Raw genomic sequence first — 18,832 nt, forward strand, 5'->3', positions numbered from 1 at the left:
TGGCAGGTGAAGGTCTAGCCTTGTCCCCCTGCCACTCTGTGTGACTTAGGGCAAGCCACACAACCTCTCTGAGTCTGCTGCCCCAACGAGGAAGCTCTGTGCTGGCAGGCTGCACAGGTCCAGTAGGGCTCTGGCCCCCACCCCTCCAAAGCCCCCCCACCATGGAGCCGCCAGGCCTTCCTGTTTACTCGAGGCCCCTCTCGCGGCTGGGAGGCGACAGCCTTGGCCTCTTCTGCTCCCCGCTTCCTTCCTCTCCCACTTCAGCGCCTCCGGCCAGGCCCTCGGGGCCCCCGAGGCCAAGACTTAGGGGCACAGAGCAGTGGGGCCATCTGAGGCCACCACCCCAGAGAACCTACCTAGAAGCAATCTCTCTCTCTGAGACCCTGAGGTTACAGAGGCGCTGTGCCATCCGTTGGGCTGGTTAGACGGTTCCGGCACCTTGGGACAAGCCATTTCCTGGAGTGTCCCTAGAGACATGAAGAGTATGACAGCATCTACTGTCCCGGATCTGACACCACGCCCACCGCTCAGCCCACCAGTCAGGACGAGCACACGCTGACCTTAGAGGTGCCCCCTCCTCCCCACCCTTCCTGAGGCTCCTGCCGCCTTCACAGAGCAGGTTCTCTCCGAGCTACCCAAAGTGTGGGCCCTGGACAAGAGGTGAACTTTTTTCACATCTGTAATTTACTTTAAAATAGTTTGGCAACAGTAAAACAACAGCGAAGGAAGTAGCAAAATGTTAACCATTACTAAATGTCAGCGATGCGTATATGGGTGTTCATTATATCATTTCCTCCCATTTGGTTTGTTTGCAGATTACAGACAAGACTCCCTGAACCTCCAATCGCTTTGGGGAAAGACTAGATACCTGGGTTGGCACTCAGGACCCCGCAAACCTGGCTCCCAAAACTTGTCTCTTGCTAGGGCACCCCCTTTAGCCTGCATCCCAGCCCTCACTAAGGCCGCAGCCCTCCCACCTCTGCGCCTCTGCAGGGCTCTTCCCTCTGCTTTCCCGGCCCTGTCTCATGGAGAAGGAAACTCCTGGGAATCTTCAGGGCTCCACTCCAGAGCTAAAGGTCAAGGGACCTTTTGCCACCAAGGGCTCCTCTGCGCTCTGTGCACTGGGCTGCCCAGGACTGGCCTCAGTTGAGCAGGTCTGATAGAGTTTTGTGAACATGGGTCCCTTCCTTGTTCCGGGAGTCACATCACAGGGGGCCAGGGCTTAGGAGCCTGTATCCTGGAGTGTTGCTGAAGGAACAGATGTGCACAAAGGAAACCCCCAAAAGAAGGTTTGTAGGGGTAAGGATGGAGCAGTGGTTACTGGAGCTTTTTAAATTTTTTTAAAGTTTTCAATTTTTTTTTTTTTAAGTGAATAAAGTGATTCTGGGGTGAAGAGTTTGGGTCAGCTTAAGTTTTCATACATTGGGACACACCTGAATTCCTGAAGCTGTAATAAGAAAGTAAAAATAATGATGAGACTTTCATCAAGATGGCAGCGTAGGCAGACATGGCTCACCTCCTTGCACAGCCACATCAAAATTACAACTAAAATATAGAACAACCATCACTCGGAACTGTCAGGAATCAAGTTGAATGGAAGTCTAATGACTACGAGATTAAAGAAACCACATCTACCAGACTGGTAGCAAGGGGCACAGATGCAGAACACGCTGGTCCCTCACCCACGTGTGGTGAATAAAAATTCAGGAGGGACATCTTGGGAATGAGAAGTCCCAGCCCCACACCAGGCCCCCAGACCAGGGTCCCAGTGCCAGGAAGATAAGTCCCCACACCTTCTGGCTGCAAAAACCAACAAGGATTGAGTCAGTGCAAGAAACTGCTGGAGCCCCAAACAGTTCCCCTTAAAGAACCCACACACAGACTCACCTGCTCAGACTCACTCCCTCTGAGCTCCAGCTCTGGGGTAGCAGCTTGAAAGGACTAGTGGCACACAGGGAGAAATGAAGTGTCTGGTATCAACGTGAGCAGAGGCCATTGTTCCTTCTCTAAAACCTCTCCCCACAGAGCAGGCAAGCAGGTGCCATATCTGAGACTCCATCAACCTGGCTAACCCTGCTTCACCCACCTTGGAGATTCCCAGAGACTCCGCCGCACCCAATTTACGGGCCCGCCCAAGCTGCTTTCCCATATGAATGGCTGGTCATGGCTCCTGCTTCACAACTTCCTAAATCCCATCAAACAAGCACCTGCTGGCCTCAGTGAGCCCCAGGCCCAGCACTAGCAGCAGTCAGCTCAGATTCACAGCTTGGCTTCACCTGGGAATCTCCAAGCCCAGCACAAGTAGCAGCCATCTCAGATTGCTTTACAGCTCAGGCAGGGTGGCCCTGGGCAAAACACAAATGGGAGCTGACCTTGGCCTGCACCACCTGGGAAACCCCAGAGCCCGCACACCCAGTGGACACCTACAGACCATGTCAGAGCACCCCCACCCTGCCCCACACAGCTGATCCTGCACAGGGGATGGAGGTTGGTGATCAGTGGTCACAGCCAGTCCTTGCAGCTGACTGACTTGGGTAAACACCTCCCATTCATCTGCCAACAGCAACCAAGGCTCACCTACAAGAGGAGGGTGTACTCAGCCCACTGGAAGGGCGCACCTTGAGTACCGAGCTTGGGTGAGAGGGGAGGCTGGGCCACTGGACCTTACAGGGCACCTACTACGTTAGGCCACACGACCAAGACACAGAGTCATAGCAGCTCTACATAGAAACAAACACAGGGAGGCTGCCAACATAAGGAGACAAAGAATCATGGCCCAAATGAAAGAACACTTCAAAACTCCAGAGAAAAAGCTAAACAAAATGGAGATAAGCAGTCTATCAGATGCAGAGTTTAAAACACTGATTATAAGGATGCTCAAGGAACTTAGTAAGGACCTCAACAGCATAAAAAAGATCCGGTCAGAAACGAAGGATACATTAATTGAAATAAAGAACAATTTACAGGGGAACAACAGTAGAGTGGATGAAGCCGAGAGGCAAATCAATGATTTGGAACATAAGGAAGCAAAAACAACCAATCAGAATAAGAAGAAGAAATAAGAATCCCAAAAAGTGAGAATGGTGTAAGCAGCCTCTGGGACAACTTCAAGAGGTTCAACATTTGTATCATAGGGGTGCCAGAAGAAGAGAAAAAGCAAGAAATTGGACATATATTTGAAAAAACAATGAAAGAAAACTCCCCTAATTTGGTGAAGGAAAAAGACATGCAAAAGCCAGGAAGCACAGAGAGTCCCAAACAAGGTGAATGCAAAGAGGCCCACTCCAAGACACATCATAAATCAAATGCCAAAGGTTAAAGATAAAGAGAGAATCTTAAAAGCAGCAAGAGAAAAGCAGTTAGTTACCTACAGGAGAGTTCCCATAAGACTGTCAGGTGATGTTTCAAAAGACACTTTGCAGGCAAGAAGGGACTGGCAAGGAGTATTCTAAGTGAGGAAAAGCAGGGACCTACAGTCAAGATCGCTCTACCCAGCAAAGCTGTCATTTAGAATCAAAGGGTAGATAAAGAACTTCCCAGACAAGAAAAAACTGAAGGAGTTCATTATCACCAAATCATTATTATATGAATTTTTAAAGGAACTTATTTAAGAAAAAGATCAAAACTATGAACAACAAAATGGCAATAAATTCACATTTATCAACAATGGAATCTAAAACACAAACTAAGCAAAGAAGAAGAGAGAGAGAATCATGGATACAGAGAACGTTTCAATGGGAGCCAGATGGGAGGGGGTGTGGGGGATGGGTGAAGAAGGGAGGGGATCAAGAAGCACAAATAGGTAGTTACAGAACAGCCATGGGGATGTACAGTACAGTGTAGGAAATGGAGTAGCCAAGGAACTTATATGCATGACCCATGAATGTGAACAATGGTGTGGGGATGGCCTGAGGGAGTGGGGGTGCTGGGTGTAGGGGGGCAAAGGGGGAAAGATCAGGACAACTGTAATAGCATAATCAATAAAATATAGTTTTAAAAAATGACGGTGATGATTTTGTTGGGTGGATTTCCTTAGCTCCTGATCATCTTTGGTATGTTTTCCCACTCACCCTCAGCAGATCCTCAGACAACCTGTGATAAAAAGGTATGTGCCTATTAGTGTGTGCATATGCGTGTGCGCATATGCATGTGTGTGTTTGACATGTGAAACATGGACACTCCCAGATGGGAGGGTCACAGTGAGTTGGGGCTTCCCCACACACCCCAGTTGGCATGGAGAACAGAGAGACTAGCTGCGGGGGCCTGCATCCACCCCTGAACCAGACTGGATGGCTCGCCTCACAGGATGCCTGCCTTCTCTTCTCTCCCCTGCATTATCATTTCTTCATTCCTTGTTCTTTCAATAGACTCACCTTTTAGAACTTAAATATGTTTATTTTAAAGGAAAGTTTAAATAACTAACATAAATGGAAAACCAACCGCACTTGCCATAAATAGGACACACATGGGCACAACCAGACAGGTGTGGCCCCCTCATGGCTCTCTTGGTTTTACAGGGAGCCTGGTGGGGCTGGGACAGGTGTTACGGACACAGGAGCACCAAGTGGAGCCTTTCTCCATGATGAGGTCGCGGAGTGAAAGAGAAGGGGGAGATGGTTCTTCCCAGGGGATTCCGGGGATTCCCCAAAGCACCTGGGCCTGGCGTATCCCCAAGGCTGCTCTGGTCTCCAGCTCCCATAGGCCTCGGAAACTAATAGGCTATACCTTTGCTTAGTGTGTTCTCTTCCCAATCTGAGGTGGCAGGGAGGACTGTGCCTAATTTAAATTGTGAAACTGGTTTAGAAAGGACAGGCTGTGACCTGTCCAGGGCAGCATGGCAGGAAGCCCTTCAGGTCTCATCTACCTCAGGGACGCTCTTCTGACCACGCCCCCCGCCATTCAGTCCTGATGCCCTTTTCCGATCCTCGGGGCTTCTGGCACCAAGGAAGCCAAGAAGCCAAGTCGCTACCCACTTGGCCAGCTGATGCATGTCACCTCCACTGCTCAGGAAGTGCGCCACTGCCCAGGAAGTCCGCCACAGCCCATGACCTCACAGCAGGACTCAGTCCCCAGCAGGGGTTAGGCACAGAAAACAGACTCAGAGAGGTGAGGGGTCGGGAACACGGCCACACAGCAAGGGTGCAGAAGGACCCAGGCCCCGGCCCAGCTCTGCCCGAACACGCATCCCAGAGAGCAAGGATGCTGTCCCAGGCACCCTGGATCCCAGACCTGGCACAGCCTGGGCCTGGCATGCTCTGCGTAAGGAAGGGTCCTAGGTCCTCCATCAGAGCTACGGGAGGGGAGGCTGGCCATGGTGGGCTGAGCGGCCCAAGGAGGGCTGGGGTGGGGGAGGGGCTGGGGCTTCAAGGCTGTGGCGGCCATCCCACATAAATCAACCCCGATGGAAGCAAAGAAAAAGGAGTAAAACCGAATGTCCTCGGAAATTCCTTTAGTGCTCAGTTGTCCATGAAAACAGGATAAAGTGGCTTCCTCTGTCTGTGCTCCAGCCAGGCAGGGTGGAGGCGCTGAGCTCAGGCCAGGACTCCTGAGTCAGGACAGGGGTGGGGCTGGGCTCTGAGCTGGGGAAGGGGCTCCAGCGTCGCTACTTGAGGGTGTCCAGGTGGGTGCAGACCTGCGAGAAGACGCTGTCCACAGAGCCTTCCGCATTGACCTGCAGGGAGACTGGTGGTGAGCACAGAGACACTGGGGAGGGCTGGGTGGACCCCACCACGGCAGGCCCTCCCCCAAAGGCCAGGCCTGCCTCTGGAGCCCGGTCACAGTGGACAGCAGCCGCTCATCAAACCAGCCGGGAAGCCAAGGCCCAGGGAGGTGGGCTGGCCCCAAGGTCACAGCAATTTGAGGCCAAGCCAGGCAAAACCCAGGTTTCCTAGGGCTCCCTCGGGCCTGCAGGGGGCGCACCTTGCGTACGATGCCGCGTTTCTCATAGAAGGTAATGACGGGTTCCGTGGCCTTGTAGTAGGTATCGAGCCGTTTCTTGATGGTCTCCTCATTGTCGTCCATACGCCCACTGGTCTCTCCACGCTTCAGGAGCCGCTTGGTCATGGTCTCAGGGCCTGCGTCCACATACAGCAGCAGTGTGGGCTGTCCAATCTGTGGGCAGGGCACCAGTCACAGGGGCCTTTCCCTGCCCCCCACCCCGGGGCCAGCTCCTCCCCGTCTTCCCCCTTCTGGGGCCCTACTTGAGATCCACTTGAAATTTCAAGCCCTTGACCAAGGTAGCCTGACAGACCTTCCTAAAACAAATCTGCCCTACCTCTCCCCTTCTCTAAGCTCTTCCATGGCTCCCTAGTGTCCTCGGGAGAAAGTCCAAACCCCTTTCCTGACCTAGGAGGGCCAGCACTGACTCTGGCTCTCCTTGCCCTCCTCGTATGCCAGGCCTTTGCTTGTGCCAGGAACCTCCCAGGAGCCCTTGCCCTCAAGACCAAGTGCTCACCTTCCCATTTGAGCTATAATCTCGTTCCTCTAGGGCAGTCTTCCCAGATGCCAGCTCCACTGCCATCCCCAGCCCCCTGGGACATGCTCTTCCAGCCCCCTTCAACACCTCTCAGAAGGGCCTCCCGTTATTTACTTAACATCCCTCTCCCAGCCTGGCCTGGGGCCCCCGAGGGCAGGCGATGTCTGTTTCCCACCCGCCAGGCTGGATAAGGACTTGACAAAGGAACCAGGGCTGAGCGAAGGGCCGAGAGGCCCTGGAGCTCTGGGAGGTTCTGAAAACGTCACTCTCATTGGAATGAGTGTTTCATCACCAGCAAGACTTGGAAGGGAGAGAAGGAATAAGGTTGACGCATCTTTTCGTTGAGGGCCTAGCGCCCCCTGGTGTCTAGAGTCAAAAAGACCGGGTGCTGGACCCTTGAAGGCCACAGCAGTGGGGAGCCAGGCACCCACACCGGCCCCAGGAAGGATGAGAATTTTCATTAACCCCACGTCTAGATGTGGCCCTGAGGTCAGAAGAGCTGTCACACAGCTGGTGCCTAGGTCCAGGCCTCCCAGTCAGAAGGAAACCCTGCCATCCCCCACATCATAGATAGGGAAACCGAAGCCCAGATCAGGGTAGACACTTTCTTGAAGTCTTGCAGCCACTTAAGAGGGCAAGAAATACAGTATCCTACCTCTGGATGGAGCTCAAAGCTATGAAAGCCTAAAGGTGGCCCCAGTCTCACAGAGATGGGGAGTGGGGATGAGGGTCCAGACCCCAGCCCCCGGGGGTGCCCAGATCTCCCTGCAAGATCTGGAAAGACTCCCTCTGCCAGGAAGCCCTCCCTGAACTTGCCACCACATTTACTGACCTCTCCCTCCTTGGCACTTACAGCTTCATCTGCTTCTCCCATGTGGCAGGTGACACATATGTGCACATGTATTGCATCCCCATGTTTAGGTGTACTGGGTCCATATACACACACTGCCTGAGGTGAATACGTATACACTGCCCGATGCATGTGTACATGCACATAGGCCTGTGTGCATGGGTGCATATGCCTGTGGCTTCATGCGCATGAGTGTGTCTCTGTCCCTGTGTGCGCATACACGTGTGCTTGTGTGCATGCAATGCCTGTACATGTGCGTGTTTGCATGAGATGCTCTCACCCTGTGAGAGGTCTTCCTGGTGGGCACCCATCCCAGGCAGCTCATAGGCATCGTGCCCAAGGCCCATTCTCTGCAGCCGGACTCCCTGCGGCCCCCGGCAGGAGACCGGACTCCTCCTCAGCATCCCAAACCTCCAGCCTGGCCTGGACCTCCCTTTCCCACATCATCCCCAATTGCCATGTCCCAACATCTTCTGTTCTCCCCACATAGGCCTGACCCTTCCCACCCTGTCCATATTATTCCCCGGCCCTCTGACCATGGGTTTCTAGGCACCAAGCCCCATTTTTACAGGGGACATCCTCTCTAGTCCCCATGCTGTCCCACAAGGCAGCGGGGCCCTGTCTATCTCCATTTCACAGATGGGAATTCTGAGGTTCAGAGAGGCAGAACGACAGCCCACGGCCTTGAGCAGTTGAGCTGGAACCTGAGCCTGGCCAGGCTTGTGAACTCCCCAGCCCAGTGCCTCCCGTTCTTCAAAATTTTTCTTCTGGACTTCTAGAAAGATCCAGAAAGTCTTCCCTGGTTTCCCTCATTACCCACCTGCCATCCCCCACAAATGGTGTATGTGTGTCTCTCTCTGTCCCTCCCAGCAGCCTCAGCCTGGCCAGCCCCAGTCACCGCTCCCGAAGGCCGTCCGCCAGGTTGTGCCTTACCCTCTGCTCAAACTCCACACCCTGCTGCACCTCCCGAGGGTAGCCGTCAATCAGGAAGCCCGTGGAAGTTTCTACTTTGGCCAACATGGCATCTCGGAGCATGTCCAACACCGTCTCCTGGGGGCATAGCAAAAGAAGGCGGGGCCATGAGCCCCTCTCCTCACCCCTCCTCGGGGCCCTGGTGTGTGCTGCCGCACGGCTGAAACGCCTCTGCCCTAACAGACATCCCAAACGAGCCTCCCCACCAGGCCTGCTCTGAACCATGAGGACTTGACTGATGGATCGAATCATTCATTCACTCACTCACTCACTCACTCAAAATTATAGACTGAATCCCGCCTCCCTGCCAGGTCCTGCTGGGGCCCAGAGGACACAGCTGTGAGCAAAGCAGACCTTCCCTGCCATCAGGAAACTTGAAGTCTGTTGATTTATCAATTTCCAAGCATGACACAGGCCGTGTGGACAAAGAAGGGGGTGCTACTGGAATATAAAGTTAGGGGTCTTAACCCAAATCTGAGGACTCAGGAAGGTCTGGAAGCTGAGGAAGAAAAAACACTCCAGGCAGGAAGGAGTATAATGAGTTTGAAGGAACAGAAAAGCCAGGGTGGTGGGAGGACAGAGCAGTCAATAAGGCAGGGTCCTGGAGGCTCTTGGAAGATTCTGGAAGAAATTTTGTGCCAAGGGCAGTGGGGACCAACAAAAGGGTTCAGAGCCAGGGAAGGTCACGGTCAGCCTTGACGGTGTATCAGGGGCTTTGTGGGCTGATGTCCACTCAGGACCGCCACCACCACCACCCCGCCACCACCCCACTGGGGCCCACTCACCAGTGGCACCAGCTGCCCCTTCTCCATGATTTCCGACAGCATCTTGCCCCTGGCTGAGCCCGAGCTGACCTCAGCCCGAAGGAGGTCCCCGGTGGAGAGGTGGGTGTAGCCGTACTTCTGGACAATCTTCTCACACTGGGTGCCCTTCCCTGAGCCAGGCCCTCCTGCAAGCGCCCACCCATTCAGAAGCCCTGAGAAACAGGGTCCCCCAGAGGGACAGGGTCTGCCCGGGTCCCCCATCAAAGGCGGGACAGAGCCCAGGGTGCAGCCCTCGGCCCCGGCTCCCACCAGTGCCGCGAAGACGTCCCCTGCTAGTGCCTCGCCCGCCTGCCATGGACTCACCCACCACAAAGATGATCTTGGTCTTTTTCAGCTTCTCTGTGGGAGAGAAAAGGGGAGCAGAGCTCAGTTACTGGCTTGACAAATAGCCTGATGTACCTGTGGAGTCCCAGGCCTGTGCTGGGCCCGAGGCAGAGTGACACACACAGCACCATGGACGAGGGGGAGAGAGGCACCAGCAGAGGCAAAGGCACTGGACGTAAGGGTGCCTCTGAGGGGCTTGTGTCACCCCAAACCCTCTGCGTGGCTGGACAGCAGCAACAGGTCACCTCTGGCTCTAGCGTCTTCCTCACTGCGGGGGTTTCTCGAGCAGCAGGTACCCATGGTCCCGATTCGCTGTGTTCCCTCCCCTCCCCCTCCCAGGGCCTGGGCCTGCCCATTGCCCGCCTTCCCTGGGCGGTCCAAATGTGGTGGCAACCACAACACAAGTTGCCCCGGAGACAGTTTCCAGGGAAGAGGGCTGCGGTGGGTGGTGGGTATGTGGAACCCAAGGAGAGAGGCCAGCTTCCATTCCAACCTCTGCCTCGCCCACCCTTCGGACTCAGCAAGACCACGGCCCCACCAACAGAGGGAAACGGAGGCCCAGAGAGGCAGGGCTCTGCCCTAGGGCTGCCAGAACCTGAACGAAAACCCGGGGCCTCTTCCCAGGCTGCTGGCCTTCCCTTCTCTGGGGAAGCAGGACCTCACTGAGGGCTCAGGAAAGAAGTCCCCATCCCTTTCTGGTTCTCTGTTCCTGTCCCAAAGTGGAGGTGTGCTCCAAAGCTCCCCGGTGCCCTCCCAGCCACGGGGTTGGAGCCTGGACGAGCTGGCAGCAGGACGACTTCTCCTGTGGCTGCCTGCCACCTGGCTGCCGTGTGACAGGCACAAGCCTGGGTGTGGGTGGAGGCAACAGCCCAGTGGCAGCTGACACTCAGAGCCCCAGGGGCGGAAGGGTGACCACCGGTTTCAGGCAGCAGCAGCCAGGCTCGCTGGGCTCCTTTAAGAACTGCCCAGGCCGGGGCTCACGAAGGGACGGGACGGGTGGCACTGCCAGGAGACAGGCCAGCTGGGCTCTCTGCCCATGACTCCTTCCAAGCCGGGCCCATAGGAGCCCGCGGGGCCCAGGACATCCTCAGAGCCGCTCCCGCTGGACAGTGGGGAGACTGTGCCCCTGAGAGGGGCGTCGGCGCCCTGGGACCTCCGCACAGGCCAGGCCTCCCCTCGCCAGGGGCCACCCTCTCCAGAAAGAGGCAGGGACTCAGCTCTAAAAATACCAGCGCAGGAGGTGAGCGGTGGGGCCCTCGGGAGCCTCAGGGAGGCCTCGTGGCTTCTAAAATTAATCCTGAAGCTGGCACGTCCCAGGGGAGGCCTGAGGACGGGGCTGGGAGCTCCCAGGCCAGCCCTGTCTGGCAGCCCCAGAGCCTCCTCGAACCCCTGCCAGCGTCTCCCAAAAACACACCCCCTTCACAGGTGGGCACACTGAGGCCGGGCCGTGAGCCGGAGAGGGACCTCCGTACCTTCCATCCTGCCGAGGTCCGGGGCGTGGGGTCAGCGCTCTGCAAGACAAGGCACAGTCGGGGTCGGGGAGCCGGCTCTCCCCACTGCGTGTGTGCCGCCCGGGCTTGCCCTCCAGGGCGCGGGGAAGGCCCAGGAATCTGGGTGTACTTGGGGGGGTCGTCTTCCTTCTGTGTGCTTCCGTCGCCCCACCTGTCACAGAGGGCAGCAGCTCCCTCCCGACACTGAGAGGCCGGAGCAGAGGCTCCAGGAACCGTGGAGAAGCTCTCCTCACAGGTCCCAGAAAACAGAGCTGGACACCTTGACAACACTCCCCAGGGCGGGGAGGGAAGCTGCCGGGAGGCGGGAGCGGGGACAGGGGCTGCATGTGTCCTTCCGTCTGATGGGGTTTGGAAGAGGATGCTCAACGGGACGCAGAAGTGGAAAGGGAAGGAGCTGTGTTCATGGGGACATAGCCCTACAATTTCAAACGGGGTGGCTCCTCCCACCAAGGCCCAACTTCTACCCTCCAGGTGGCCCATCCCCTCACCCGCCTTGAGGACCTTGCTCCACTGCTGTCCCCTCCCCCCCTGCATGTAAATCAACCCCAACCCTTCCTGGGACCCCACTCTACGTCCACAGCCCCCCAGGAACTTGCCTCAACCTCCCCTTCCCATCAGTCTTTACAGAATTGCTGCCTATATACCTTTGACCTCCACCCACCAGTCCTCCCCAAGGCCACCTGCTGGGCTCCTTTGTGACCATCACCCTCACTCTTGTCTTGACCTTTCATCCTTGGCCACCGTTCCTCCAGCCTGGGACCCTCACCCCATACCCTACACCACCCTCTCACTATTGGTTTCAGGTTCCCACGGCGCTCCATCCCTGCCCAGCCAGCCCAGACCTCTCTATCCAGCTCCAGGCCACAGGCCCTGTAGACTCTGAACAGCCCCTCCTGTGTCCCCAGCTAGAGGCCCGTCTCTCACACCCACCTCCATCCTGCATAAGCACATCCCAACCCTCTTGCTCCTGAACCTCTCTCTGATCCATGTCCCCACGGCCAATTCCTTGTTCCAAGCATGGGGCGGGGGGCTACCCACCTCCATACACCTCCAGGCCATCTGCAGGATTTTCCCACAAGCATAAGAACATATCACTCACTGCTTAAAACCCTTCCGTGTGTGGTCCCCACAGCGCCCAAGATAAAGCCTGGGTCCTCCCACCCTACCCTCGGCAGCTTTATCAGCTGCCACTTAACCTGCCGAGTTCCCTCACCCACCACGACCATGTCCCACCTCCAGGCCCCAGCTCATGTTGCACCCAAGGCCTGGATGCCTTTCCCCAAGGTGTTAATGTTTAGGACTCAGTTCAGGTGTCACCTCCTTCAGGAAGCCTTCCTGGATTCTGCCTTCCCCTCCTACATTGGCAAGTCCCTCCTCCGAACTTCCCCTGGTGTCACACAAGCCACACTGTATTGGAACTCTCTTTTGTAGTGTAGGCCTGTGGTCCCCACCAGACCGGGCCTAGCCCAGGCTGATCATAGGGTTGGGGGCCTCGCTCCATCCTCTCAGCTGTCTTGGGAGAGAACTGAGGCTTGGAGAAGAGAGACTGGCTCCAGGGCCTGGCTTGGGTCAGACCCAGGACTGCATTTTCTGCTGAGCTGGGCCCAGCACCCAGTAGGTTGTTCAGCAGCTGCTGTGGGGCATCAGTTACAGGCTCTGTCCTGCTGAGTATGCTTAAGGGAGGGTAGTAGCTGCCAGTACTGCTCAGCAGCTGGTAGGGGGGCGGTGAGGAGGGTCCCTAGCCCAGGAATAGTCTGCAGTGACCAAAGAGGAGTGGCCTGGACCCCACTCTTCCCCACCCCTCCCAGTGACCTAAGCCCCACTCTCCTGCTGGCACCTGTCACCTCCTTGGTCCAAAATAACCTGGGTTGTGAGGAGGCCTCACAGAGGCCAGGGGTCCAGGATGGAGTTAGGTTACGGGCTCAGCAACCAGGCCTTATAAGGCCCCTGGATCAGGGCCACAGTGACTCGTAGTATAACTGGGTGGTCTGCTGAGGCGTGTGGGGAACTGAGGCCAAAGGCTTAACCTCAATCACAAGGCGAGGCCAGGGCAACACCTAGGTCTTCCATCTCCTGACCAAGAGCAGCCTTTTCAGTGGCTGGCAACCAGCTAGGGTTCAAATCCCAAATCCATCACTCGGCTGTATGACCTTGGGCAGCTGGTGTCCCCTCTCTGGGTCTACACCCCCAGGCGTTGTCCCATTGCTGAAGAGTCTTAAGTAGGTAGCTGAGCAGTGCTCAGGAAAGGCCCCATGTGCTGTCTCCGGGGTTCCCACAGAGCCCCTGCCTTTCAGAGGGAGAAGGGAGGGAGCCAAACATCCAGGGGGCTTCCTGTCCCCCCAGGTGCTCAAAATGACGCGACAGGATAGCTCCTCCAATCACATAGCCTGCCCTGCTCAGGTCATTCAGGGCAGAGAGTCAGGCCACTGTCCCCCTCCTAGGGCCCCAGCTGGGACAAGCCAAGGACAGGAACCTGGAGCCCCAGGAGTATGGGCTAGGACAAAGGGGTGACTGTCTAAGAGGATGGGAGGGACTGCAACGCCCACACGCCCACAAAGGCGCACGGAGTGTGGCACAAATACCCAGAGCAGAGCCTGGGGTGTACAGACAGGCAGATACACACAGATCACAACTACGGACACACACAGAGCCACACAAATCCCAAGGATATCCTGGCGCACGCGCGAGCGCTCTCACACCCACCCACACACACACACAATCCCCAGGTGCGTGCAGCTTCCTGCTCCCCGTAGAGGCGCCCCCCCCCCCCCCCCATGAGCACAGACAGGCACACAAGCACACAAACACACACTGACCTGGGGGTGGGGTGCGGGTGGGCGCTGGGGCCAGTGCGTGCCCTGCCTGTCCTCACCAGCCACCCGCCCGCAAAGGCGACTATTTATAAGGCTGTCAGCAGCGCGCGGCATGCTGGGAGCCAGCTCCTGTGGCAGGAGGGAGGGAGGAGGAAGGGAGAGCAGACAGGGAAGGGAGGGGGCTGGACCAGAGCAGAGCCCTGACGGGAAACCAGACAAGACTGGGGTCTTGCACAGGGAGACAGCCCTTTACCATCCCCCAAGGGGTTCCCACTTCAGTGTCACCTCCACTGTGCCCACATCACTCCAGGGGGACAGGACTGGGCTTTCCGTGTGACAGCTGGGGAAACTGAGGCTCAGAGAGGAGAGGCTCTTTGCATAAAATCTCACAGCAAATTGGTGGCAAATTGGAGGCCAGACCGGGGAAGGAGAGGACTGAGGCATGGATTCTGGGGGCTTTACTGACCAGACCAGTCCCCAGCCCCTCCTCAGATCCTGCCCAGAGGCCCCGCGCCAAGGCCCACCTGGACTCCTCCTCCCTTTTCAGAAAGGGTTCCAAGAACTTCTCTGGGACTAAACGCTCTCCCAGCTGGTGGCTGTGTAGAAAATTATTTTTTAAAAAAACAACTGTGCCCCATGGAGCTGCCAGGCAGCTCCCAGTGAGGCGAGCCTGAGGATGTGGGACATTCCGAAAGCTGTACCCAGAAGGGGGACTGATGATCCCGATAAAAAAGAAGAGCTCCGAGTAATGAGCACTCATCGTGCACCAGGCGCTGGGCAGCGGTTACACTGGACTCAGCCACGTCTGTGAATCCTTAAGCGTGGAGGAAAGTGAGGTTCATACCTGTAAAATAGCTTGCCTGAGGTTCCCAGGTAGAAAGTTTATCCAGGGAGACCAACCCATAGCAGCAGTAGGTGCTCGATAATGTAGCAGGGACAAGGACCATGCAGCTTCAGAACTCACGCATTTGACCACTAAACCACACCATGACCTTGAGGGCAGCAGCCCAGATGATGGCGTGGGTTAGGGTTAGAACTTATCTTGTAGTCACGAGGGAGCCACGGAGTGTTTGAGTGAGAGAGTGAGACTACCCAGAGAGTGAGGCCACTTTAGGTGGGTGCTTTCTCAGCAACAACAGCAGCCTGGACACCAGGAGGCCTGGATCTAGTCCCAGCTCTGCCACTTGTGACATCAGACAAGGCCCTTACTCCTTGGGACCTTAGTGTCCCCATCTGTGGGAGGGGTGGGTGCTGGGTCAGAGGGTCTGTCTTAGAAGTTGTTTGAAGGGCCCTCTCTGAAGCTGTAAGTGGCTGGGAGCCTTGGCATGACCTTTGGGAAAAGCAAATCGACGAAGTCAATCAAAATTTTAAATGTGCCCTTCACCTCTAGGAATCCCACATGTGGGTACAGGATGGTTCTCTCGTGCCAGTGGGGAAACGGTTGGGCAGCCAGGCAGGTGGAGAGGTGGTGACTGCTCTAGAGCGGCTGTGGGAAAGGAAGCCAGGGGCTGTGTCACTGAGGGTGGGCAGGCGGCAAGAGAAATAGGCAAAAAGCCCAGCGGCACCGGTCTCTGATTGATTGATTGATTGATTGATAATCCTCACCTGAGTACATGCTTAGAGAGAGGGAAGGGGAGGGAGGGAGAGAAACAGCACGCAGTTGCCTCTCATACACACCCGGGTTGGAAATCGGAAATCGAACCCACGTTCTTCCAGTTTCTGGAATGACACTCCAACCAGCCGAGCCACACGGGCCAGGGCTGTTGTACCCGCCTTCTCCCAACTTCAGCACTTCTAAACATGCAAGGACGCGTGTGTAAGATCTATTCCTCGATATCTTTTCTTTGCATTTTAACATCTCAGAATTTGTCTTATAATCAAATTGATGGCATCTTGAAGTTGACGCAGTGAAGCGGAACCAGGAGGGCAGCGGGTGTGTGCAGACGGTTCCCCAGGTGGAGGTGAGATTTTTGCTTCTTTCTTAAGGGCTTGCCCGGGCTTTTTTTTTTTTTTTTTTTTTTTTTTTCTCTTTTAATACAACAAGCATCTATTACTTTACAGATAAAAGTTTTAACATGGGTGTACCTTGAGGACATGATGCTAAGTGACATAAGCCAGTCACAAAAAGACAAATACTGTGATTCCACTTATACGAGGTATCTAAAGTAGTCAAAGTCATAAAAAAAGCAAGTAGAGTGGCGGTTACCAGGGGCTGAGGGGCGGGGGGAAATAAGGGGTGATTTTTAATGAGTATAGTTTCAGATCTGCAAGATTTAAAAAAAAAGTTCGAGATCTGTCGCATAGCAATGTACATATCCTGAACACCACTGACCTGTACACTTACAGGTGGTTCGCCAGTAAATCTTATGTTCTTTAGCACAATAAAAAAGAATAAATTTTAAAATTGTAAGAACACCCTGGCCATGTGACTCCGTTGATTAGAGTGTCGTCCCAAGCACCCAAAGGTTTCAGGTTTGATCCCTGGTCAGGGCACCTATGGGAGCAACTGACTGATGTTTCTCTCTCTCTGAAAATCAATAAAATATATCCGTGGGTGAGGATTAAAAAATAAATAAATGAAATTATAAAATAAAAAGTGTAAAAACAGGGGGAATAACCTATTTTAAGTACCAGTTTTAATTATTTCGTTTTCACAAGACCTATAAATGTTCCACCAAACCTGGAATATTAAAGTTTCAGGATTTTTTTTTTCCCTCAGCTATAAGCTAAAGAAAGAAAAAAAAAAGGAGGGAGAGAAGAGAGGCAAGGAGGGAAGAAGGACAGAAGGAAGGAAGAGAGAGCGGGAGGAAGGGAAGGCAAAGAACTGCATGAAGGAAAAATCTAAGAGGTTATATATACCCTAGACCGTTAACAGGGACTAGGATGGGGCGAGGGCCTCCCTTTTTATCTTACACCATTTGTATGATTTAAGTTTATAACACTTAAAAAAATATCTAAAAACATAACCATATAAAATAAAGCCAATTCAAAAATATTGTGGTAAAAATATTGTGGTTAAAGAAAGAATTCCCAGGCTTGAAAATGAGCCAGCCTCGGGGACTGAATCCGGGACAGCCTCGCTCTGAGGTCCACAGCGCACGGCGGCGAGGGGCCGCCCCGGTGGGCCTGGAGCAGCTGCTCAGGGAAGCACATGCTGTGTTTGCAGCTAGTGGGAGATGCTTCCACCCCCAAGGAGGGGTGGGGGGCTCACGGGGGTGAGAGGGGTACACAGGCGTGTAGGGGGGGCCCTGAACCTTAAATGAGGTCTTGGCCACAGTGGGGAGCAAGTGAAGATTTCAGAGCAAGAAAGGATCGTGGTGAAGTGGCTTCAGGAAGAGAAGTTTGATAGTGAGCACACCCGTCTCCATGGACCCCTCTGAGGGGGTCAGAGGGTCAGAGTTTGTGGGGTTGAGGACTAGGCCCCAGGGCTCTTACGCTCAGCATCCTCCAACAAAGTCCTGCCTCCTGGTGCTAGACTGAACTTCCCCAGGATCCCCCCCAGCAGCGCACCTTCTCTCGACGCTCTTCTGGGTCTGCTTTCATGCCCACCAGTGGGCAGGCGGATTCCCAGAAGCCTTTGTGCAGGGCTCGAGGGGGCCGTATTCCATATCCCCATCTCCATGCAGGGCCTTAGGCTCCCCACATAATGACTTTGCAAGGGGTCCCTGTCCCTCTGACACGCCCACCACCAATGCCACCACTAGTGTGTTTTGTCGGCCCAGGCCGTGGGTCCCATGACATCCCAGCCTCCTGCCTGTCCTGCTGCTGTCCAAGCAAGGCTGGCCTCTCCAAGCAAGAGGGATTGAGCCTTGCCCCCCTTCATCTGGCCCCAAGTGGCCTCATCTCCCACTGTTCCCGCCTCAGTGCCTACGGAGAGAGGCTGTGGGCCCCAACACTGGGCAATTGTTTGGGCCACTCCTCCCACCTGGCATTCCCTCCCTCTTCAGTTGTACCTAATACGGAGCACGGCACGCGGCTACCTACTGGGAGACTGCATACGTGAACTGAGAAGCAAAAGCGGTGTGGCCTTTTCTCCTCCCAGCTCCGTGGCCCCCCATCCCGGCTGGCCCCGAGCCCAGGGAGAGCTCTTTCCTGGTCCCCAGCAGGCTGCCTGCCCTTGTCTCACACAGTCCCCCTTTGTTAGGCCTCTGCTCCCAAGGGTATCTTATCTACCTAAACAGGTTGTAATCTCCCAGAGTCACGACCCCTTCCTCTTGCCAACCTGGGGTTGTAAACAAGGCCTTTCACTCAACTCTGGCTCGCCACAGGCGCCCCAGGGTTGCAGCCCTGCCTGCCTCCTGCCTGCAGGGCCCTGCAGGGAGTTTCTACTCCCTGCCCTCAGCACTCGCAGGCCCTAGAACCAACCTCTGACCCCACCATTTGCCCTCTTCCCCTGAATCCTGTCCTGGCTTCCTCTCTCCTGTCCCTGCCGCACGCCACCCCACCCCCACCACCCATCTGCTTTCTATGACAGGGACGTCATTCGCACCCCCAAGTTCTTGTCCCAACCCCTGCAGCACTCTTCCTCATCTTCCAGGTCTCAGAAGAATGTCACCTACTCAAAAGCCACCCCCACCCCCCACCCCGCTCATGGCACCTCTATTATTGTCTTTGTAGCCCTTCCTTCCCTCCTGTGGGGGCCTGACTGGGACAGAACCTGTTATGGAGCCTCAACCCTCCCTAGAACCTGATCTCCTTAAGAACAGTGCGTGGTCCTGAAACTGGGGCTCTGAGAGGGGAAGTGACTTGCCCAAGGTCACAGAAGCAGGGGGAGGCAGGACTGGAAAAACAAGATGGGCTTGGCTTGGGAGCCCCTTATCTCCCCAACCCCCAGAGCTGTCAGCTCTCCACCCAAGCTGCTAAGCATGACTCACTGGTCAGCTGAAAAAGCGGGCCGTCCTGCTTGTGTGTGGGCTCCCAACCTGGAGGGTGTGGGCACTGTCCCGTGGAGGCCCAAAGCCCTGGGCTAGAGAGGGCCCAGCTTGATCGGGAGACAAAGAACCTGGAGCTGGAACTTAGGTACGTTTATTCCTGTACAAATCATTACAAAACCAAGTCTGGGG

At 55.3% G+C, this 18,832-nt stretch overlaps 1 protein-coding gene across 2 annotated transcripts; it reads right to left on the reverse strand.

Moving 5' to 3' along the window:
* Nucleotides 1-5,432: 5,432 nt before the first annotated feature.
* Nucleotides 5,433-13,817, reverse strand: AK1 (adenylate kinase 1). Of its 2 annotated transcripts, XM_090274771.1 has the most exons (7): nucleotides 13,773-13,817; nucleotides 10,918-10,956; nucleotides 9,425-9,460; nucleotides 9,083-9,246; nucleotides 8,259-8,375; nucleotides 5,920-6,111; nucleotides 5,433-5,671 (listed from the first exon to the last, which is right to left on the reverse strand). In XM_090274771.1, the coding sequence occupies exons 2-7, from the start codon at nucleotides 10,922-10,924 to the stop codon at nucleotides 5,603-5,605; spliced, it is 585 nt and encodes a 194-aa protein (XP_090130897.1). In that variant the 5' UTR covers nucleotides 10,925-10,956; nucleotides 13,773-13,817; the 3' UTR covers nucleotides 5,433-5,602. The 2 variants fall into 2 exon arrangements, with proteins under 2 accessions (XP_090130897.1, XP_090130896.1); XM_090274770.1 differs by lacking the exons at nucleotides 10,918-10,956; nucleotides 13,773-13,817 and adding an exon at nucleotides 9,691-9,760.
* Between the last annotated feature and the right edge of the window lie 5,015 nt (nucleotides 13,818-18,832).

The sequence above is a fragment of the Furipterus horrens genome, unplaced genomic scaffold (genome assembly GCF_987537825.1).
Source record: "Furipterus horrens unplaced genomic scaffold, mFurHor1.1.pri manual_scaffold_4, whole genome shotgun sequence".
Lineage (NCBI taxonomy): Eukaryota > Metazoa > Chordata > Mammalia > Chiroptera > Furipteridae > Furipterus > Furipterus horrens.